Genomic DNA, 25166 nt, shown 5'->3' with positions numbered 1-25166 from the left:
GATCGTTTTCTGTTGACAGAAATCGAGTAATGTATACATACCCCAACCAGCTACAACCAACTAGCGTGTGTGAGAGGGAGATTCCTTAGGGTAATGCTTTGATTTCTTTTTCTATGAGGGCGTGGTTGAAAGAAAATCTTTGTTCCGAGAACACTTTGTTTGTGTTTTGCTAAACAAACATGCAGTTTATCCATTCTGAGCTGTATCTGCTGGGCCATTCTGAATTGGAAAGGGGAAAGTGTCCCACACAGCATTTGCAGGCAGCCCTGTTTCGTGGGTAGCTTCGCCTAGGAGTGTTTGTTTATGTGTATCTCAAACGCGTAAGGAGGAAAGCAGTAGCTGAGGAATTTCAATAAGAACTCTTGAAAGGGTTGTTTGGTTTTTTGTTTCTTAGTGTACTAGGGCAAAATAAAATATGACAGCTGTTGAACACTTTAATATTTCTGTAGCTGTATCAGGAGGAAGTTAATCTAATGCAAAGGCTTAGGAGGGACTTATAGGATCCTAGAATTTTAGATCTGGAAAGCTCTTCCAAACTCATAATTTTATACTCCGGTATATATACATTTTATATTAAGGTGACCACACTTTGTCTTGAGAGGAAAAAAAAGTGTTTCTCCACTTAAATAAATATGTCTGCTTAAACCCCAAGGAAGAGACTCAGGGTGTCTTCACTGGGTGAAACTTTGACCTAGATGAGTTGTTGGTTTTTCCAGATCTCACCTTTTCCCTGAAACTTCTCTTCACTCTCACCAGGAATCATTTGTTCACCACCACAGGAGTCCCGAGGGTCTCGTGGGCTTTCTCTGGTTTTTGTAAATATGAACGGCAGCTCCTCTGGGAAATCTAATTGTAAGGTTGGAAATTTGCCTCTGTCCAAACAATGCCAAAATTCTGGTCTAAATGGGTGGTTCTGTTCGTGAGCAACAAAGTTATCATAGTTGATGTTTTGGCATCACTACGCATGGCCACCGTAGATGCCTCTGGCCTCTTAGTGTGGGGAGAGGTTAATGAGGGGCAGGGGTTCTAGGCTTGCGCAATGAGAGTTGGCTTTATTTCCTATCACGTGGGTAGAAAGCGGAAAGTTGATATGCGTAAAAGGTGTGTCAATGTTAAATCGTTACAATGGGAATTGCCGCGTTCCAAGATAATAACAAGCTAACTTAACCAGAGCAGAATTCTGACTTCTACAGCTCTTGGTGAAACAGAAGTCTCATTTTACTTGATCAGAGGCCCCCATCCTCATTCCTAATGTTGTAAATAAGTGAAACCCCTATTTATTATTATTATCATCATTATTATTATTTGTGCTCATCACGCTTAGAGTTAGAAGATCGGGTTATATTCCCACCTCCATCACTTTCTAGTTCTCGGAGATCCTGGACTAGTGACTTGGGTGTCTGAATCTCAGTTTTCCCATCTCTAAATTGGGAGATATTAACAGGTAGTAGTGCTACTAATAGGGTTGTGTGAAGAACAACAGAGATAGGCTATGGGAAACACATTTGTAAATTTTAGTGATTTATCAGTAGTAGCAGAAATCACAACAGGGTTTGTTCTGCTTCGTAAACAGGAAAACAGTCCTTCGGTCCCTCATACTTTTAGTTGAGGGCTTTTTCTCATTTGCTGTCTTCTGTGATGCCTGCAACAATCCTGGGACAGCGGCAAAGAGAAGGGACTTTGGCCTTGTATTCTATCCCAGGTACAATGGTGGTTTGGATAAGAGCATGTACCTGAAAACTGAATTTATATAATTTCTATATAATTCTCTGAGAGAGACCGAGAGTTCCAAATGCAAGCTAAATAAGTTACTATAAGTCTATGCAAAAAGCTCAACTCAGAATCAGAGTTTCTGGGCCCCAACCTTAGAGATTCTGAATCGGTGGTTTCTGAGGGGCCTCTGGAATCCGTCTGCCTTTTTGCAGGCGCCCTGTGTGAATCCGACGTGGGCAGTCCCAGGAGCACTCGGAGACATTGTCTCCAGAATGAATGGACATCATAGGACGTGCTTTCATGACTGAGGGTCAGAGGGAACTTGCTGGTTTTCTCCCAACCAGAAAGAGAAGGATCTGTGGCGTGGCTAGTGTTTTAGGAACTGTATGAAGAGGGAGGGATAAAGGTTTCAAGCCAGGATGAGGCGGAGAAGGGGGGAAAAAGAAAGAAACTATTTCTAAGTACAGAAGATAGCCAGGAAACCAATTCCATCCAGAACAGAAAATTGGAAAGGTGTTAGAGATGGCATCGTCATGAATAATGGTAGAGAAAACCAGAAGGGGAATGAAGGGATAGGACAGAAGTAGAGTGGTCCCAACAGGCCAGGTGACAACTTCTGCTATAAAACTCTGAAGCATCCAGTCTTTCTCCCTCATTCAACTCGAAAAGCTGAACTTTCTCTATTTCATTTCAAGAACACTTGGATAAACTAGTGTAGCTTTCGCCCCATCACTGAAAGCCAATAACGCAAACAAGACAGAATTTTGGAACCAACAGGTATTTATCTGCACAGTATTTCCCATGCACAGAAGATGGTATTAGGAGCTGAGCATGCTGAAATAATCCTGGGGCTTCCTGGTTACAGCCCTCTCTCTCACCTTGACCAGTCTTGGGCAGATCTTGATCATCTTGGACAAATAGAGTATAAAAATACACTATGGAGGTCTGCTTCTACAAATAGTACTTAGATACTCTGGAATTCTGATGATATTTGCTGACTATTTCCACTACAACTTTTTTTGTGATTTAACTCTATAGAAAGCACAGATGCCTTGGTCTGCTGTTAAAATCTCACATTGGCCTGTCTTGGGACATGTATCAACATCTCAAACTTCTTTTCATTTGGGGACTTACCTCCAATGTAAACATATTTCATTTTCATTAAGTGTGCCAGCTGACAAAGTGGCTACCCACAAACTAGGCAGGAGTCTAAGAAATGTAAACTGCTAAAAGATGTCATCTTGAAAGCAGCTAAACATCTCCATTCTCAAAGACGCCTCCAGCCTGAGGAACTAAGTGAACATAATTAGAAATACATCTGGGCATTGGCCCCCTATCTGAAAAGGTCGCATGCACACCTTCCGTTGGTACTGGTTGTGTTCCATCATTATGTTCTGCCCTCGCTCAGCCGTCCCCCACTGGTTACCAGATGGCCACGATAATGTTGGTATCCTTAACAACTGTCTGGTGCAATTCCCTGCAGCCTGGTAAGGGCTCGAAATACTGAGCATTTTCCCCCTTCGGATGAGGAAGTGACATATCTGGGAATTGCTCACAAATGCCCTGATGGTGTGGTTATAGAGAGTGATGGCAAACTGGGCCATGGCACCTAAATTCAGCATGTCGTGCAGGTGGCAGGCTACCAGCGGGGGGTGTTTACCACTTCTCAAGCCTAAGATGAAGGAAGGGTTCATCCATGCAGAATCTGGTTTTCATAAAGAAGCACTTGATACAGGGAGGTGTAAATAAGCATTAAGATCATTGTAAGAGGGAGCTTCATTAAAGTTGCTGAAATGGTCTCCTGAGTTAAGTTGGTTCTGATGAAGCTCTTTGACAAGGCTGCTTTGGGGAGTCCTCTCAGCGTGGCTCCCTGAGATGTGCCAAGTTACCAGATGGATCTGAGGAACATTAGAAGATAGGGGGTAAGGATGGGGGGAGGGCAGAGAAGGTGGATGTATCAATCAAGTTGGGATAGATCATGCTGCAAAAGCAGATAACCCCAAGGCACGGTCTCCCTTAAAAGAATAAAAAAAGGTTTCTTTCTGCTTATATATCCACTTAGGATCAACCAAGGACCCTCCTCCATGTTCCTCTCGCTCTAAGACCCAGACTGGCAGAGTTGCCGCTATCTGAAACATTACAGATGTTCAGAGCAAGGAGAGGGGAGAGTGTGCTCACACGCTCGCTCTTAAAGGAGACGCTCACTTCTGTCACCTTTCGTTGGCCGAAACAAGTCACGCGGACGCTTGACTCCAGTGGGCCGGGCAGCACGGTCTTTCCACAGGACCATTGAGAGAACCAGAAATACTTGTTGAATAGCACTAACAGCCGCCAGAGCGCACAGCGCTGCCCGTTGGACCCATGGACGTTTCCCGGGGGCCAGATGGCCTCTTCAGAGCCTTCAAACATTGAAAGATTATATAATAAAAAAATAAAAAAAGGGAGCCCTACCAGACCTCGGAAATAAGCATAAAGAGACTCAACAGAATTCTGATTTTTCCTAAGATGATGACTTTAACGCTTGAAATATATATCCGATTCTTTCCGAAACAGTTTCATTGTTTCGCCTGCTTGCTGATGACCCACAAATTGCTTAAGCCGTCTGTAGGGCCATCCCCCTCTTTCTTCATTTTCCCCACTTTTCCGCTTCTCTGCGGTGGCCCGGGGCGTGTGCGCGGAGCTTGAGGGGCGAGGTGGGGCTGGGAGGATGGCAGCCTGCAGGGAAGGTGACCGGCTGCCGGGGCCCCCGAAGGCTCTGTTCTTAGTACAAAACCGGGAGGGGTTGTGGAGGTCTCGCCGTGGCCGCGGCGGTGGGAGGCAAGAGGGTAACGCAGGTGTCCTGCTGTCTGTCTAGGAGAGGACGACGAGGAGACGAACGTGATCGTGCTCAGCTACCCCCAGTACTGCCGCTACCGCTCGATGCTGAAGCGCATCCAGGACAAGCCGCCTTCCCTGCTCACCGACCAGTTCGCGCTGGCCCTGGGGGGCATCGCCGTGGTCAGCAAGAACCCCCAGATCCTGTACTGCCGGGACACCTTTGACCACCCGACTCTCATAGAAAACGAGAGCATATGCGATGAGTTTGGTGAGTCTGGTTTTTTTCCCTACGTGAAACCTGTGCGTGCGTGTCTACTTGTTTTCACTTCTTGCGAAGAGCAGTGATGGGGAACAGGGTTTATTTTCAAGCCCGATGGGCTACCCCACCCCTGCCATCCCCCAGATGGTTGCGGCCTAAGGCATCGCTGCCTCCTTGGCAGCCTCTGTTTACTAGGGTAAAAGATTATTATTTAGAATTTGTTGTTCAATATAGACTCTGAAGTTGCTTGGTCGACCTTGAAATTGGACTTTAGGACAGGAAGCGTTCGTGTTAGTTTTTTCTTAAAAGGCTCTGGCTATTCAGAATCTGATTTTTTATTTAACTGATCAGTGTTATAAGGAACTGTGAACATGCACCAATTGTAACCATTTCAGTACTACAAGGTGAATAAGCAGGAAGTTAGACAGATGAATGGATAGATAACAGGTCCCCACACCCATGAATTGTTTTCATATATATGTATATTTACATATATATTCATCTTTGGTGGGCACAGCGTACAAAGAAATAGATCTAAATCTTTATATATATACATATATCTTTACACACTGTGCCCACCAAAGATGGATACATGCACACTTATCTTTGCCTGCACCTCTGCCTAGCCGATCAATCATTTGCCTCTATAGGCAGAAGGGAAGGAGGAAAAGATGTATCATTAGTTTGGAAGACCTTGCACAATACAGTGCAGGACTGGAGGCAAGCCAGCATCCCAGCTCTCACAGCTCTACCTTCTCATCTGTTGGTTGAAGAGACTGGATCATAGCAGTGGGCAGGGATATTAGAATACCCTGGGGGCACTTTATCAAAATACACACAATCCCCAGAAATTCCTATACTTACAGAGACCTGAACAACCCCCAACCTCACCTGCTCCCTTCTTTGGGAATAGCCACCATGGAGGCACCAGGTGATGACTGCCCAGGCTGAATCCCTCATGGGTACCTGGGTTGAGAAGAGATTGAGACTCTGGCCTACAGAGCACATGGGGTCCCTTGAGCTGGAACATTCCTTGACTCTGTTGGCTAACATTTCCTCAAGGATCCCTAGTGTGCAGATTATTGAGATTCAGATTATTCTGCTTAATTGCTACAGGCATGGTGATGGAAGTCCACTCCTGCCTCTCCAGTCTGATCATTCATGACTCCAGCAGCCCTGTAGTTGCTGTGGGAGGCATATTGTAAGTAGGTGTGTGGCAGAAGAGAGGTGAGGATGAGGGGATGGGATATGATGATCCAAGAAGGAAGGGAAGAAAGAGGGAAAGGCGACCTAAGTTAATTGGACATGATGTTTTTTTACAAACTATTTTTACAGATGACTTTCACATTTTTACAGATGCTTATACTCTGGCTTGTCAAATGACTGTCAATCTGTAATAGTGTCTATACAAGTCATTTTTCCTTCTTCCAAGAATAATTTATTGTCATATTTTTCATTTATTTATTTATTGATTTGAGAGAGAGAGGGAGATTTGTTGTTCCACTTACTGATGCATTCATTGGCTGATTCTTGTATGTGCCCTGACCAGGGGTCAAACCCACAACCTTGGTGTATCTGGACAACAAGCACTCTAACCAACTGAGCTACCTTGCCAGGGCTATTGTTATGTTTTTAATATTCAAAAAACCTTTATATTCAACTAGATGAATGTATCCAATACATTTTTTTAAAATACCCTCTCTTTTCACATCAGCATTTGCAAATCTTTCGTTTTCAATACTTTGATCTTGAGTGTTTCTTCTGTATCCCCTGCGCCCACACCCTCCATCCTGCTTGGCCCTAAAGACGTCTCTAAATTCCTGACACGAAATAAAACTCAAAGAATGCTTTCCTTCCTTTAAGAGTATTCAAAATTAGAGTTCCACCGTGTAATATAATGAAAAAATGTTTCAACCTTTTTGGCTAATTTAGGAGTTATTAGTCATTGAGTTTCAAAGCTGTTGCATCTAGAATTGGTAATAGAAAGAAGTTCCAGTGTAACTGTGATCACAATGGTTAAGTTTCTAAATTGGTTTTAAATGTTCTCACGAACACAAGCATCTGACTTTTCAGTGTTTTCCTGAACTTTCCTCTGGTATAGCTAATTTTAATGTTCTTTTTCTTCTCTAGCCTCTTAAAGTGGAAGCTTTCTTTTGGAATAAAGGTACCTTTAAAGAGCTTCTAGATGGCTAGTTTAATAACTAGAATATTAGATTTTTTTAAGTTACATTTGTACTTCAAATAGTTTGCACTTAGAGTATTGCATTTTAGTAAGTGAGCCAAATAAATAAATAAAAGCTTAATTTTGACCTGATTTGAGCACCTTCACCAACATCCCTCCCCCACCTTCCACTTTTGGTCACACTCTAAATTTCCAGAGAACACCCATTTAAACCTCCAAATGGTTGTATTAGAAATCAACATGAGTTAAAGGGTTTGTTAAAACGTGGGGTTGGGTTTCTCCAACCAAGTAACAGTTGGTGGAAGAACATAAATTTAATTAGTGACTAGCATTAAACAAATGTTCCTAATATTAAACACTGCCAGATGACTGAAACACTTCTGTCAGATTACCGCGAGTGCCAGGGGGCCCGCAGATGAATTTCCACACAGTATATATTCTGTACCACACGTTCGGTGACTTCAGTAATTGGTCAAATGTAATTTAGGTAACAGTATGCCTAGGCTGTAAAAATCAAATTTTATTAGCCATATCACCAGGTGGATGAATGGTGGAGCTGATGGCAAGGAGTTTATAGCATTTAGCAGCTACACCTTTGACACATGAAATTCATAAATTGTCATAAAATACCTCCAAGGCCCTTCTCAAAAAGGACAGTGTCTACTTTCCTATGATTAAATAATGTTTATTTTATTAACTAATATATTTCTTGCTTTCTTCTATTAAATAGGATTATGGAGTAGGGCTGAGAGGGGTGTTCAAAAGATAAATAAAGCACAGTCCCTGCTTGTTTTGAGGATTTAAAATCTAATTGGGGAAGACAGGATTAGCACACCTGAAAGGTTCACTAATGTTACAAGAAAGGCAGTGAGTAAGTATTTGGTGAGTGTTGCAAAAAGCGAGTGCAGTAGGAATTTTGAAGTGGGTTGGGGGTGCGAGAGGTGAAGTGACTGGAGATGGTGGTCATGGGGGGAGGGGTCAGGAAACGCCTCATGGAAAAGTCAAGGCTGGATCTGGATTTCCAGAATAGAGAAAGAGGTTATTAGAAAACTTTTAGAAATATCTAGATCATTTAAAGTTCCATGTTAGGAATGGCTGCCTTCACCCTGGGTCAACTGTTGGCCTCTCTTGGGGTTCTTTGCCCTTAGCACCCTCAGTGAGCCTTGCCCTCTAGGTGGGTTTCATAAATGGCCAGATGCTCTCTCTACCAGGGAGACATGAATGTGAGTCCTTGGACCAGGGCTGGGGGGAACCCAGGCAGTGGCTTTGGAATTGGAACTCAATGTCCTTTCTTGGGCCGGGACGCCCCACATTTTCTTCACATGCTCTGCAGCTTACTTGCATTCCCTGGGGTTCATCTTTGAAAGTGGGCTTTGCTCTGTGTGACGGCCTTGCCCTACTGCCCAGATACCTCCCCGCTCCCCCTCCTCCTCACTGTTGTCCACCGAAGAAACAAGTTTAATTGAACAATAAAAGTAAGGCATTGAAGTCTATCATGAATCCCTAGAAATAAATTCTCCGTGGAATTTTATGAAGCTGTTTAATGAAAAGTTTGATTAGAAACTATTAAAAAATAATAATATAGATGAAATTTTATCATTTGGTCTCACATTACAGTAGTGTCCTTTTGATTTTTATTTACATTGAGATATTCCGGATAGAGTAAATAGATCCTGGTTTTAATTAACTAGCCTTCTTACTCGGGAAAGGTTATTTTAGGCTTGAAGGGTTTTGATAGCATACCATCTGCTTTCTTCACTGTTTTATTCAAACCCTTCCCTTGCTTACAGCACTGCGCAGTGTCTAAACCTATGACATAAGCATAAATTGAATCATATTAGTGGTAGGTGATTGAAAAGCTTCGGCCTCCACATCCTGCCCGCATTCTTCCGTCTTGTCAGTCACAATGCTCTTAAAGGCAATGTGCTCTCTTCTCAGCACAAGAAAACTGACTATATTTAAAACTAAAGCAACTGGATCCCTATTAAAGCATTATGAAAACTGGTTGTATTGCCCATGCAATTAGGAAATGAGATTATAATAACATGTGGGGAAAGTGACATTATGAATGACAATTTTTCTCATAAAAATCTTTAATTCCTGCCCCCACTGCCCTTCTAGAATCTCCTAACATAAGGCATTCTCCCACAGCTCCCCCCCCCCTTGCTTTTACCTCTTTTTATAATTCAGTTCCCTCTTTTGTAAAACACATTGTCATTTATATTGTGTTATTGTCTTTGCTGCAGAGAAAACGCACACATGCAAACATATTGTCTATTTTTCCTGTTAGAACAATAAAAAGTCCACGAGTTTGTAATGCACAATGTTTACATTAATGTCACACAGATTGATTTCACATGTGTGAAGTGTTGACAGCTAACTCCAAACAAAGGCAAACGCAGTACAGTAGGTAAATGGATAACTTGAAGGTACTGGCTTCCATCAGAGAGATGTAAGTGGACCCAATATATATAAACTAGATGAAACCAGCCCTTAAAAGTGGGCGGGACTGCCCTGGCTGGTGTGGCTCAGTTGATTGGAGAGTCATCCTCCACTCCAAAAGGTGGCGGGTTCAATTCCCAGTCAGGGCACATACCTAGGCTGTGGGTTTGGGGTGTCAGTGGGAGGCAATGAATCACTATTTCTCTCTCTTTCTCGCTTCCTTCCTCCTCTCTCTAAAAATCAATGAACATGTCTTCACATGAGGATTTTCTTAAAAAGTGAGTGGTACTACATGGATTAAGATATGTTTCATTAAAAAAATAATAAAAGATAAAGTTTATTTCAGTCTGCGTTTTCAGTTGCAAAGAGATATATGTTGTGCTTCCAAGTTCTTTGGAGTTGGGGTGTGTGTATGTGTGTGTATTTCTCGATTAAGAAATGGGATACAGTTGAAGAAAGGGGATGGTAATTTACCAAGGATGAGCTGGACTGCCATCTTGGTGTTTGGTCCATGTGTAGAACACCTTGAGCTCTGACCTTCAGGGAGAAGAAGTTGGCTATGTCAGTATTAAAACATATACTCTGCAAATGGGCGGAGGGGACAGAATGGTAGAGTGAAAAGAGTGCTAGGTTTTCAAAAACAGCCCAGGTTTAACTAAGGCTCAACTGTCCGATTTGCTATTCCTCTGAGTGAGTACCTAGGCCCCTCACTTATCCCTCTTAAAAGCAAGTAGTAACAGCTCACTCACCAGGCTCAGAAGAAGTCTGGATACACTTGATTTAAAAATAAAAAAACAAAATATCCTCTTGATAAATGAAGATTCTCTACTGTTTCTATAGAGTGTTAGACCTTGGACAACTTGTAGTCATCTAAACCGATCTTGCTCGTCAAATGATAAAGGAACCATTTCCTTAAGGCTCCGGACTCTTATTAGGACCTTGATGGAAAAAGAAAAGTTTCCTACTTTTTATAACGTTTTAAAGAAGCTTTTCTGACTGCACTGAATTTTCCCTTTCCCAGGTGAAATAATGACATTATAGACAAAAGAAGAAAAAGCAAAGGGAGGGAGGGAAACAGAAGAGGGGACAAAACCCTGATTTGCAAAAGAAAACGTAGGGCCTATAAAATTATTTTGAAGCATAAAGGATGAGCTAGGCTCAGCCTGTTCCCTCTAAACATCACATGTTTTGCTGGAAATGAAAGGAAAGGCAGTTGTTTTGTTAAGGATCATGGGAATTTGTAAGTGAGTAAACATTTTTTTCCTTGCCAAAGTAGGTTTCATGGTCACAGTGGATTTCGATGCTCAAATGGCTTTGTTCCTGGCCCCGGTCCACATTCGGGCTTTTGCTCCTGCCTGTGGTGCCCACCGATCTCCCAAAGATAACTAGGCGGACATTTCTCTTTAATTGAAGCCAAGTGGGAAAGGAGTTGTGCTTCTTGTATATTGCTGTTTATGCAGAAAACTTAACCTGCAGAGGTCTCACTTCGGAGGACTGCTTGGTCCTGGAAATTTTCTAGAGGTTCTGTATATCATTAGAGAGTAATTTAACCAAGACCACTCTTGGTACCTTCTCTTTTTTACGTGTGCTGCCAAAGTAGGGACAGAGAGAATGAATGTTAAGTTCATCATACAACACAGTAAACCAAATCCAAATAAATCTGCCGGTGGAGGTGTGTTGGATGTGCTTCGCAGTATGTGTAATGATTAACATATGGCCTTGGCTTCCAGGACAGTAAGACACAAAGAGGGCTGGAGAGCAGGCTTCCTTGGGCAGAGGCGTTAGAAGCTAGGGTACCATCTCTTGGGGGTTAGTGAAAGGAATTTTTATGTTCCTACTATAAATTAATTTACAGAGTAATGATATATGGAATGGGTAGGATTAGTAGATTTCTTTTCTATTTTTAAGACTGGAAAGGATACTTTAAAATAACTCTGGACTCCTTTTGTAGCTGAGTGGACTCAATGGGCTATTAAAAACTATTTGGACTCACGAGTACAATAAACCCTTGTTCACCCCAGAAGACAGGATCTGTGTCTATATTGGCTAATATTTCACCTAGCATTTTCATCTAGAAAAGCAAGAAAGTTATATCCTGTTGCATTAGCAAGATCAACATATTTCTCTCTAGGGTGACACAGATATTTTTGTCAATTAAAAAACACGCACTATAGGAAAGAGCCCGACCATTGAGAAAAATCACAGGCAAAATGGGGTTAGGGGTAGGGATGGTGGGATGAGGTTGAGGATAAGTCTGTATTCACTTGATTTTTAAAATCCTCTTGATACGTGAAGATTCTCTCTAACCCCCTCATTCCAGGCTGTCAAGGGAGCTGGACTGATTAAGTTCAATCCAGTAGGTGAACTGTAGGTTAGGCTGTCCGGGGATGCGTAGAGCCCAGCACATTGCCTAACACTGTGTTCTTAATCCATTCATGCATATCACCAATGTCTATTACATGCCTACTATGTGCCAAGTACTCCTCTGGTCCTTGTGCACACATTCGTGAATGAGAGAGAATTTCCCCCTCTTCAGGAATTTACACTGTGGTATGTGGGGAGAGGAGTGACACAGTTCAGGATAGCCACGGACCACACCTCATACATATAGGTCATGCCTGTCAGGATTGTTGTGAAGATTAAGTGAGTTAATGACTTAAAGCACTGAGACAGTACAGGGTAAGGGCTACTTTAGTAGTTACTGTTATCTAGATCTTCGTGTACCTCTTACACCACCCAACACAATCGTAACCATGTATTGGGTCTATAGTGGTCTTCAAAACACACTCACAAAATTGTTTCGCATCTATACTACTGGGAATAGTGAGGTATCATTGGCTACTAAAAATCATTCAACATCCGTTCATTCTAGAAATATTTGTTTGTCCTTCTGCCTGGACAGATATCATGGGTCTGGCTCCTTCCTTCCATCCAGCCTCAGCTCAGATGTCTCCTCCCCAGGGAAGTCTCTGACCTTCCCCTTTCCGCAAACCCAGCTCTATCCCATCATGCAATGCAGAGTTATCTTCCTATAACTCATCGCTATCTGAAATTAACTCCTATATTTGTTTCTTTATATGTATATACTCTGTGACCCCATCCCACCCATACTATAAGAGCTGGGAACTTTTCTGTCTTGTTGACACCATGTGCCCAGCGACCAGAATAATATTTGGTACTGAGTAGATGTGTAATAAATATTGGTGAAATGAAAATGGATACATGCATGCTGTGGATACATTGCTCGCCCCCATTTTGCAGATAAGGCCATTTAAGCATGGGCAATGTCACACAGTTATCAAGTAGCAAAACCAGGATATGAACCTGGACAGTCTGGCTCAGCATCCATGCTCTTAACCAATTACACTAGACTGCTCTCAGACAGTGGACTCAACTAAGAAAGAGCTTTCAGGCTTCCTAAGATCAGGCTGACTGGAAACCAGTCACTGATCACCAGGCTTCTTGATAATGAACGCACAGCAGGATTTAGAGAGATCGGTGTGTGTTGCGAGTGGTTAGGAAGAGAATGATCATAAAGATTAAAAATCTGAAAACCATTGGATTGGGATCAACAAACTTTGATGCTAGCCGCTGTCCTCTCTTGTCTATATTATAACAGTCTCCCTGCTTTAGCCCGTCTATCCTTTGGTCTCTTTTCAGGGCACCAGCCAGAGTGGTCACTTCCCTGCTCCAATCTCCCAATGGCTTCTCATCTCATCAGAGAAGTAGATACGAATATAGAGCCCTTTAAGGGCTGGAACTATTTAGAAGTTAAAAGGGACAGATAGCGAACTGCCCTGTGTTCTCAGGGACTCTTTCTAAGACATGGGGTTGCGATGCTGACAGGACTTTCATTATCTACCTCTCTAATTTTCTGCTTAGGACGCATTGACTTTCCCAACTTGGCATCCTCCTATAATGAAAAAATTATAGGTTTAATTTCAAAAATTGAAATGTATGCAAGCTTTCCTGCTTCTGTCACTTCTTTATAACTGTAGCACATAAATCATTTCCCTTTTCAAAATTAAATTTTGCTTGCCATGATTTGGTAATGGCTTTTCAGAGGAGGCAGAGTAGCCAAACTCCTGGCACCAGTGCCGGCTGTACTGCCTACTCAGGAAATCTTCTCATTGCTGGCTGGCCTGGGCCTTGATGCCATCATCTGGGCTTTATGCTCCCTTTGGAAGTTGCCTAGAAATTCTCTCCCTAAGAATCTCTTCTGTGAATGGCCTTTTTGGCTCTCCAGTCTCCATTTCAGAAGACTAAAGAACAGATAGGACTTGGGCAGAAAAAGGCTGGTGTATCCAAATACTTCTTGGGTGCTTATCCATTCATTCGTTTGTTCATTCATTCATTCATTCATTCATTCATTCAGCACTGACTGTTTAAGGCACAACTGCAGGCTTTTGTTGGGATATCATCTGCTCTCAAGATACTTAAAAATCAAGTTGGCTGAGAGACGACCTAGAACAATGGCCTACTACAATTATTACCCGTGATCCTCTTAACAATCCTGCATCTTATCATGAGCAACCTTGTGGTGGCACAGCTACAACATGGTCACAGACTTAGCCCGTTGCTGAAGTGGGAGTTGGTGCCTTCACAGCCCAGTCTGCTGACCCCAATGGGCAGACTTTTCTAGCGCAAAGTGAGAGGAGCATGGAGCTAGGAGTCAAGAGTTATTCTGATGTTCAAAGGAGATGATCTCTGCCAAGCCTTGTAAATGGGAAAGCTTTGCCCTATAACGGACGCTAAAAGACAGTCAGCTAAGGGCTCACTGAGGAGGCTGAGAAGTGTGAACGAGGGCCCAGATGTCAGGGGAGGCCTCTTGGAGAACGTGCCTCTTCAACTGAACCTTAAGGGATTGAAAAAGGAGGGAGTTATTTCAGGTGAGGAGGTGGAAAATAATCTGGACTTTGAAGCTCAAGGAAAGAGATTGTTTCCTTGACCATTTTTAGCTTCCAGCATAGATGAGAAACAGCCTCCACAAGCAAAACTTTTTTTCTTCTTCCTAAAAGATGTTACCTTCCCTTGAGAGAGCACATGCTCCTGGGCCCACAGGTTTCACTGTGGTTAGGACCCAAGAGAAGCCCCTTGGAGGGAAAATCAACTTGTCAATTATTAAATTGGAAATATCCCCTTGGGTATATAAGAAACAAGAGGATGGATTCACCAACTTTTCAGAAGGGGGTAAAAGAGTGAGGTGCCTGCTCTGTTTCCTGGCTGGTTAAAGGGTTGCTTCTGGGCTGAAAGAGTTGCTTTAGAATAATCATCTTTAACACCCTGCTCCTTGTTCCTCCTGTGTTACTCGGTACTTTTCCAAAGTTGGTTTTTCCTTCTGTTTGGTATTTAAGTCAAAGGTTTCTATTGCATTTCTCTTCACTGGATTCTAAGCTCCTAGAGGGGTAAGAATCATGCCTCACTCATCTCTGTATTAACATGTGTTTGTTGAAATAATATAAAAACGCTGCTAGATTCCAGAGCTCATCAAATCTCCACAATCTTATCTTCTTTCTTAGAGACAAATATTTCTTGACCTCAATCATCAAGCTTTGATTAATTGACAGTTGATTTAATTCTCAAGGGAAAATGTCCAGCTCAAAGGAACTGTTTCTTCCTCAACATTTACTCACCTTTTCAAACCAGAGGAATGTTCTAAATAAGTTGGTCAGTATCTTTGGTTGAAGATTGTCCATTTGTTATGATGCTTTACAGACCCTGGAATCTACACAACCTAGAAGGGTGTTCTTTCTGAAGAAGCTGAGGAGCATTCTTAAGTTAGGGAAAACTGTAACCAGAAGTGTCAACACATCGACCTTTCCAGCCTTTAACCCACAGATATCAAAATTCATTGTGGAAATCAAGGAACAGTGGTAGGGCTGTTAGCATACAATATATCGACAAGTTTTAATTAAATATGGGCTCTATGGATCAGGAACATAATATAGATCACAGTCCTGAATCATATCAGAAAGTGTTGGGAAAGAAAAGGCTTGGCCAGTATAGTGTTCATTATTAGGAAGACTACTTGGTGGATGGCATTTATGCCCCAAGGATTTTTTATGGATCATTGACTTGCCCTGTGTTATTTGTAGGTGAGGATGAGGCCTTCTGTCTCTCAGAAGAGTTCGGTAGAGGATCCTGGATAAGACATTTTCACAACACACAGGGTTTAGCAGGTCACACTTTCTTCCTCACAGTTTCAGACATGAACATGGTTTTTAAGATAGAGAATAAAGTATCTTAACGAAGATATCACACACAAGACAAGGACCTACATCAGGGCACCGATTCCTGCCCATCTCCAGAACATACGCTTTCAGCTAGCTGGTACTAGTTGGTTCTTTTGAGGTTTGTCTTTACCATAGCACATATGGCAGATCCTGTGTTACAGAGAATGCATTTCGTCCCACAGTTCTTGAAAGAAAGGAAGTTAACCAGTGTCAAAACTAGAACAAATTAGGGACCATTGTGGAGCCCCATCAAATTGTCTTGTTGACCCTTGGTGCCAATGCCATTTGTCTGAGCTGAGGAGGTGGATTCAGAGATGTGGAGAGCATGGCCTCACCACTCCCAACCCTGGTAACTGCTCATCCCACACTCAGGCCTGACATTCACACCTCACGAGGGGAACGTCCTTCACATGGAAGAGCACCACTCACTTTCCAAAGAGCCTTCCCTTGCTCTTCAGTGTCTTGCCTATGAACAGTTCTATAACCAAGAGGACAGGTATCATCGACCCCACTGGGCAGCTGAAGAGCTGATCAGGAAAATCAGTGCCCACACATTAGTGCAGCAGTGATGAGACCAGAATGGGACTTGGCCATCAGCTTCTCCACCTGTGCTCTCCATGCCATCCCCCGGAACGTGGCCCAGTGCTAAAGGACAGGACATCACAGCTGCAAGATTGTATGCAGCAAACCCTGATTAACTAGAACTTTCAGTTAACCTGATGCCCCTCCCCAGCCCTCACCCCCTTTGTACAGTATTTCAAAAATGAAAACAGAGTAAATGGTGAAAAACAGTTCAATGTTTTCCAAAATATTTTTCTCATTATGAAATTATTTCCATTATGGAAAGTACAAGTAGATTAACAACAATAATAACTATTGTCACTCTTCTCTGAGCATGTGCAGTACGTCAGGCCTTACGCTAAGTTCTTCACACATATGACCTCACTCCTGAGGGTGCCTCTCTAAGGAAGCTTAATCATCACACCACAAGGGAAGAAACAGAGACTGAAAAAAGTTACATGAGCCCAGAGTCACACAGCTAGTAAGTGGTCGGGCTGGATTCCAGATCAGGTTTCTCTGGTTTCAGAGCTGGTATGCTTATCCAGGCTCGGATACTGCCTCCTGAAATAGTACACATAATATCATCACTGTTTATCTATTCCGTTGTAGTCCTTTTCCAAAGCATTTGTATTTACTTGAGCGTGTTTTCTATATGCAGTTGTTTTATCTTAAAATTTTAGTTACTCTAAAATGAACATTTCCCCATATTATTATAAACACCATTTTAATGGTTGCATAATACTGCATAAAATGAATTTATCGGGGATCACATAATCCCTTTCTATTAGAAGCTTATATTTTTCCTCCAGGATTTTGCTTTGCTGCTTTACTGTATAATGTGTAACTAACACTGCAATGAACATCCTTATATGTAAAACCATCAGCATTCTGATGGTTTCTTTAGGACAAATTCCAGGAATCCCTTATTGCCAAAATTCTTTTCCTTCTAAGCAATAGCAGAGATATCAGATAATCAGAGCCTGCTCTAGGCTTAGTTCACAATCAGCTCTATCTGCTGAACTTTTACAGCTATGGTTGAGGACACTGAGAGCCAGTGTTCGTAATGAAGATCCAAGAGTTTTTACTTGGCTCTAAAGCTCAACAAGAAAAACGTTTCTTCAGTGAATATTGGGCTTAGGCGACAAAGTGAGCTCAGGCAAAGATTTTCACATCAGTGTCAATCTCCTGAAGAATTTACTAAAATTTTTATTTTTAGTCTCAGACCTCCTGAATTTGAATGGGTGATGTCCTATTACCAATATTTTAATCACACTTAAGATTGCGACTCAGTGCTGTAGGAATGCCTAAAGTCAGGGTCAGTGGTGATGGTAATGGAGAATGGCAGCAGACAAAGTAATTACTACCTCCAGCAGAAGTAATTTTTTCCTTTAAAAAAAAAAAATTTTTTTTTAATCTTTATTGATTTTAGAGAGAAGAAGGGAGAGAGAGAAATAGAAACATCAATGATGAGAGTCACTGATTGGCTGCCTCCTGCACGCCCTCTACTGGGGATGGAGCCCACAACCTGGGCATGTGCCCTGACCGGTAATCGAACCGCGATCTCCTGGATCCTAGGTCAATGCTCAGCCGCTGAGCCACACCCAGCCGGGCTAAAAATTTTTTTAATCTTCATCTGAAGATATGTTTTTTGAATTGATTTTTTTTTTTTAGAGAGGAAAGGAGAGAGAAAGATAGAAACATCAATGTAAGAGATTGGTTGCCTCCCCTACTACACACTCTGACCTGGGATGGAACCCACAACCTAGGTATGTGCCCTGACCAGGGAATCGCACCCACAACCTTTTGGTGTATGGGCCGAGACTCCAACCAACTGAGCACCCGGCCAGGGCTCCTGCTTCCTTAATTGCTTCTGTCCAGATGTGATGGAGAAATGACTGAGCAGCCACTGGTGGTGACATGAGTTTGTAGAGTGTGGCGAGGAGCAGCAGCAGATGGCACGGTGTGCTGCTTGGGTGAAAGGCCTTGCCTTGAGTAAAAGCGCAGAGCCATGATTTTGGAGGGATACACTCCGTGCTCTTAATTACCAAGAAATCAAGAAAAAGCACAATGCACTAGAGAGGGCACTTGCCTGGGAATCGGGAGAACTGGGTTCAGAATTGGACGCTCATACTGAGCATGGAGGTTAAGCCACTGGGTTAACCCCTGTCTCCGTGTCTCAGATGTGAAACAGAAGGTTGGACTGGATATTTGAGCTCTCTTTGGATCTCAGTCCCCTTTGAGAATCTGATGAAAGCTATGAATCTTCTCATGAAAATATGCATGCAAATACCATCATCATCATCATCATCATGGCTTTGAAGAATGTTATAAGCAAAAATTAATATACCAAGCAAATATCGCAAAGTCTGCGTGTATTTTTCAGGATTTATAGACTATGTAAAACCTTCCATGAAGAACCCCTGGTCTGAAAAGTCTAAGAGCCCTTTCTGTTCTCACACACTTGCATTCTGTGAAATAAATAATGATTTGTAATGATTCTCTGTAAACTTTACATTTTCTTAACTGTGACAGCTCATTTCTGAGAATTCTGGTTAATTAAAAAATAGTAATAATAACTGTAGCTCATACTCTGTTAGGTGCCTAAGTGTAGTTAGTGTTTCTCCGTGGTATCCCTTTAATGAATTACGTGTATTTAATAGGATTAATCACTTCAGTGATAGGCTTAGTGAAGCCAACTTTAACATTTATTGAGCACTTGCTAGGTACATTATCTCCTTAAATTCTCATAATACTTTGAGGTAGGTTTTGTTATCCATTTGGTAGATGGGAAAACTGAGGCTCAGAGCTGTTTAAGAAAGTCCACCAACAGAACTAGTTAAGTGGTGGAGCTGGTATTCTGACTATGGACTTTACATTCGGTACTCTTACAGTGTGGGCTGCGCTGTGCTTTTTATTTTTATTTTTGCTCTTTTTAGTCACTTGTTAACTACTCTAATTCATTTAAATAATGATTGCAAGAATCAATGCCCAAATTTCTGGGACTTTTGTCAAATATATAAAGCGGTGTTTCTACAGGGGTAACTGGGCATTCCCCTGTGGTCTCTGCTTTCCCGGCCCGCAACAATGTCCAGTTAGTGATTCGTGTGACCTTAAACATGGCCAATCCCCTCAGCCTTATCTGACGAGTACTGAGCACGTGCTGTAGGTGACTTATTAGGCTGGGAAGACCCTCGGGTTTGACAAGGTTTGTGCCTTCAGTGAGTACAGCATCAGGCCTGAGGGGTCCCTCTGCGTGCAGCACTGGGTCTGCTCTCCTAGGTCAGCGTGCTGATTACAATCTAGTTTCCACAGGGCAAGCTATGGCCCGTGGGCCACATCTGGCCCATTGCCTTTTTATAGAGTTGGGTTGGAACACTGCCACGCCACACTCATGTGCTTATGTCTTATCTTTGCCTGTTTGTGAGCTGCAAGGGCAGAGGTAACTTTGCTCCACAAAGCTGAAAATATTTATGCTCTGACTCTCTGCAGAAAAATTTGCTGACCCCTCTACAGACCAAACAACTAGGTAGTATATTTCATCATATCTAAGACAACATTGTAACACACATCATTTTTATTTGTATTGCTAAGAAATAAAAAGCATTCTAATTGTAAGATGCCATCAATTAAGGGACCACCGATTCTGGAGACGTCAGAATGTGAGAAGAATTGTGCGTCTTACAATCAAAACTCGGTACTTTTCAGAGATGTTTTAGAGGCATTTAAAAAAATGTAAATATGGATTGTCTTAAAGATTATTTTCCCCTACCCATAAATCAACCAATCTGTTGACTTCCCATGAAACCTATAATAACAGACCATGTGATGGGACCCAGTGAATTAGAAAAACGCTGGCTTTTTGGCATCTGTCTTCCCAAAGACTGTTGCTATTAATGAGTGGAAAAATATTTTGGCATTGTTCTCTGAGACTATTTTCAACTCCTGTTAGTATAAATATTTAGGGTGTTTTCAGCACAGTGGCTTGTGTGGCGGTAAAATTGTTAGTTCTTTTATCTTCGGGCTGGAATATTTAAACAGTATGCTTGTTCTTAAAATGTGTTATGAAGCTACGTATGAAAGGCTTTGTAGTACTTTGAAATGGGAAGCTTCTCAGATGCTGCTTATGGTCAGATTTTTACCAGTCTGAAAAATATGCTAATTACACACAGGGCTCTGAACAAAGAAAGTGAACTCAATATTACAATTTTAAACTTCCTCAAAACAAAACAGGACACTACTTAGGGGGAGGTAGCAATTAATGTGTAAACACTATGTGCCTGGTTTGTGAACACAAATTGATCATTATGTGTGCACACGGTTGTATATTCACATAAACTGCATGCAGAGTGTCCATTTTTGAGGATATAAGTCATGGCATTCTTTCATTTTTTTCTTCAAAAATAGAAATTTAGGAATTCTGAGTCAGGCCACTTATTTATTTGGCTAATTCGACTGCAGAGTAAATTATTAATAACCCCCAGATGTTGTTTATAGTAATTAGGTATTTTCAGTTGTGAAATCATATTTTCTTTTTTGGTGCACAAGTGATATTTCTTAACATTCTGTACAGCCTCTGAATAAAAGTTTCACGGCAGAATAGTTTGCATGTCCTATGTCATTGTTTCTAAGTGAGCTCTTCATTCTGCACATTTTTAGCTCTAATTGCCTTTTTTCCCATATGTCTAAAAATAAATATTTGCAAGTTTTGCATTCTGCTACTCATTGTAATACATAAAATATTTGTACACTGAGCAAACTTCACTGATAATGTTCGCAATGAGCTATTTAGAGAAAGTAAGGTTTGTGTGGTAAGAGGAGATAAATTACATTTTTATTAGCATAAATGCCAAAGAAAGCCTTTTATCATATTTTGAAAGAATATTTTTAAAGGAGTGGCCAGATTATTTGACCTCTGGGACTATTTAAATAGAATCATTTGGAAAAAGAGATCCAGACTCAGAAATAGTCAGTTTTGCTATGTAATGGATATTTTAAATGCTCTTTGGAAGGTGGCGATTAATTTTTGATTATCAGGGACAGGGGCCCCACTATGTAGGTTATCCAAGGCCCTGACTTCCTGGGCAGGTCTCCTCTACCTTCATTTGAGTTTATTCCAGTTCATTAGCACCTCCACCAGAAGGTTGGCAGAGAAAAGGAGAGGAAGAAAAAATGAAATCACTTCTGCTACTCTTAATGGCCTTTGGAAAGAATGGATCATGAGTGAAACAGAAACCAGTGGGAAAAACAAGCTATTGGATTTTCTGTGTTTTCTTTTATCCTTGCCTTTCTTCATTGACACAGATAATCAATAGTTGGCTTAAAGACTTTTAAATGAACTCTACAGTGGAATGCTTTATAGTTATAATAGCAATATCATTATTCTTTTTACACTCCCAAAGACTGGGTGAATTCCAGAGAAGTAAATATTGTCCAGTCTCCATGTTGGGATGCCCCTGAGCTGTTTTGTTTTTTTTTTGGGGGGGGGGGGTTATAAAAAAACCTTCCTCCAATCAGTTTTTATGCACAAAATTTCCCCCCCCACCCTCATATTAAAGGTAACAATTATCTGTATGTGTTCAGATATAAACATCTACTTGGTCACCACTTTATCTTGTGGTCATTTCTTATGATCCTGACCTAGCAATACTTCGCATTAATGAAAACTGGCAGGTTTGGTCTTCCTCGTTGTGTTTGCTTCTTAATGTGTTATATTTACAGTTCACATAGAACAATCTGTAACAAACGTTCCCTTTTATCAGAACAGCTGCCGGATTTATACCGTCTCTCAAGGTTCTAGGAGACGTGACAATAAAGTAATTCTTCAGTGTTTGCATTACTCAGCCATCTTTTTGATATGTATTCTTTAAGGCATCCTGGCTACATGCATCTCAGGTTTCAGCCCCTCTTTTGGACCACCGTGCAGCCCAGAGCTTTTGAGCTTTGTCTTGGACGCTCCTTCCATCAATCAGAATACCAAATTTACATTGTTAGGTTCCCTGGAGGTGTTAGAGCTCTGGATTCAGCAATTATTGTGAATAAGAACCTTGCAGCCAGGGTGAGTGCCAACATTCCAAGTGCTCACACAATGGAAAAGAGAAGTGGTTTATGTTAGAGTATGGTCACATTCTTCTGATTAAACCCACTCAAAAAAGACAACATTGTAATATTTTCCAATGACTGTTTATCATGAATTACGTCAGCCTGCGTTTAAATTGCTATTATTTCTCCTTAATGCTTCTTGGTGCCTGCATAATTTACGGCACTGGCAGCCTCGGGACTATGAAATAACCTTTCACAACCAACGCACAATAGTAAAGAACATGGCGTTTTTGTTGTTAATTATTATAGGACTCCTTTAACTTTTACAAAGTGACATAAAATATTGTTGAGGTATTTATGGCTCCAGCTACTTTTACATGGATCTATTTTGCTTCTGGCTAGTTCTTAACTAAAGCAATCATTTGTGGTTATTAGGCCGCCGGAGATATTATGTCAGAACTGGTTTAAGAGTATTATTATGTATCACATGTCATACACTACATGTCAGCACTTGAGGCTGTCTTTCAATAAAAACAAATGTAATTTTAGTTTCTGCTCTTTTAGGGATCGGCGATTTGTAAGTTAACCTGAGTTCACTCAAAGGTGTCCCAACTGCTGGGGAGGGAGCCTGTCTCAGCCTTCCACCATACACTGCTGGTCTCTTTCCTGTGGATTTAAGACCTTTCCAAAACAAACTTTGGCAAAGGTTTAATTCAGAGTGAAGATTTGCTTCTGGGGAGCAACAGAATTAGCAAGGACTGGTTAATTGCCCGTGGCTGAGCTGGTTTTCATTTCCCCATTTTGTGGTTTTTCTTATAGGTTTTCTAAGCACTAGGTCTTCTCCTTATGGCTGTCTGAAGGGAGGAGAGCCCCCGGCCCATGGAAGACCTGCCTCACACATTCTAAGACCCTACCCCAACATTCTGGGGCAAGGTCTTGGGGGAAGGGTGATAGAAACAAAAGGATAGAAACATGTTTGAATTTCCACAAAAGTACACTTCCAAGCAAACTTTGAATTAATATGTCACTCCCCTGGGTTCCAAATACTATGCATATTTTCCAGTCCTTGCTTATTTAAAGCAAGAAAGGAAGGGTGTGCCAGAAAGTTTTACAAAGAATGAAAACACATTAATGACTCATGTGAACAATTACTGATTTTCTTAACATATAATTTCTTAATTACTGTCAACCAAAATAATTTGCATGATAATATTTCCCCCCTCCCCTCCCCCATCTGTGTTTCAGAGCCATAAAATAGTGATCAAAGAGCCTGTTTGATCAATAGTAGGGAAATTTAACTCCTTAATTCTTAGTGGATTGATGAGACTCTGACATTGGATATTCTTTAGAAGAATCACCTCCAACACAATGGGCAAAATGAGCTTTCCAGTAAAACAAACAGCTTTGAAAAGAGCTCAGGGGCATTTTCTTTAGCTTGAATTCAAGGAGGAAATTGTGACTTTTATGAAACTTGCATAAATTTACATGTATCCTGTCAGAGTTTTAAAATTAGACAACATGCCTGAATGCCCTGGAAATGAGTCTGCCATCCAGATTTAGAGTGCTTTTAGCTTTTTTAATTAAAGACATTTCACAAGCCAACCCCAGAGAAGGAGAGAGAATTAAGCATTACATAAGAATGCAGCAAATTTTGAGACTTAATGAGTGAATATTACCAATTTATAAAGGAGATAAAAGGTGTGAAAGGAGCAGTTATTGGGAGTTTTCTGCTTTTTTTTTTAATGTAAAAAATGGAAGAAGTGAAAAGGCCAGGCTGCCATTTGCTGGAGCCCTCATTCTGGAACTGGTTCAAAGCTCACAGAACCGACTGTGGGGCTGTGAGGCTTGTTAATGAGCGCTCGTGGCAGTGAACTGGGATCATGGGTTTGTCACATAAATATATCTGTATGTGTATATATATGTATGTATATATATATATATATATATATATATATATATATATATATATATATATCTCAGAAGATAGAAGGCAAGAGTGGTTGCTGCCATGTGGTTGTGAAAAACCCAAAACAATTAAAATCATCCTAAAGACCACGTGTATGAGTACTCACTGCTCAGCCCTACAAGTGCTCATTTTGAATTCTTTAATAACTGCTGATACTGGAATATAGTTATTGAAAATTGTTTTTAGCTGCACATGTTATACCATTTTAAAAGACTTAGACTAAATACTGTCAGCCTGTGTTTGCTTTCCTAGCGTGTTACTCATTTATTGAGAAATTCAGAATGTAAAACATCTGGGGATAACTCGGTGTGTGCAAAGTCATCTTCAAAATGTGTATATTTCAGAACTTCTTTTGTGTATTTATTTAGAAATATGGGAAAATTCTGTAAACATGTTCTGGGATATATGTAGCATTTGAATATGAAAGGGAAAGTTGGCATAACTGAAAACTCAAATTTCATTTTCTATAAATATTTCTCTGTTAGAGGAATGGGTTTCTGAAATTAGAAGATTCAGATGATGGTTAGTGATATTTAGAGGGAAGAATCTCTCTTTGCCCCGGACTGAATGTGTGAACCGGCCACGTCCTTTCTGGCCCTTTCTGAAGTGTGATGTGACGTTTATATCTAAATAAAAGAGTTAATTTTATTTCAGCATTTCAAAGCCTGAGCTGGAGCTGTACAAACCCAATGGCGTAGATATAATAGAGTACAACCAGAAGGGCTACACTGCTGCGGTGGTAATAGCTCCCTGGTTCTGTTCAACAATTAGTTCATGTATTTTATAGCTGGGCCTTTAGGAAACTAGTGCCATCAGCACAATCACAATAATTGGGAGATGACACAACATAGAGAGGAGTCAGAGAAGGGAAGTTATTAATGATTTGTAGTTTTCTTCTTTTGGGAAATGTAAAAATAAGACCCAATATCACATAGCTCTTTTCAGTTCTTATAC

General features: G+C 41.2%; 1 protein-coding gene across 3 annotated transcripts in view; it reads left to right on the top strand.

The window, feature by feature from the left end:
- ARID5B (AT-rich interaction domain 5B) overlaps positions 1–25166 on the top strand; it is a 167065-nt gene that overhangs the window by 75469 nt on the left and 66430 nt on the right. For all 3 annotated transcript variants that reach the window (XM_081157342.1, XM_081157341.1, XM_081157340.1), the window contains exon 4: positions 4568–4798. In XM_081157342.1, the coding sequence (XP_081013468.1) occupies positions 4568–4798 (231 nt within the window). The remainder of the gene's footprint in view (positions 1–4567; positions 4799–25166) is intronic.

The sequence above is a fragment of the Miniopterus schreibersii genome (genome assembly GCF_964146895.1).
Source record: "Miniopterus schreibersii genome assembly, chromosome: 14".
NCBI lineage: Eukaryota > Metazoa > Chordata > Mammalia > Chiroptera > Miniopteridae > Miniopterus > Miniopterus schreibersii.
Note: the sequence above shows the minus strand (reverse complement) of the source record. Positions and strands in the feature narration are given on the sequence as shown.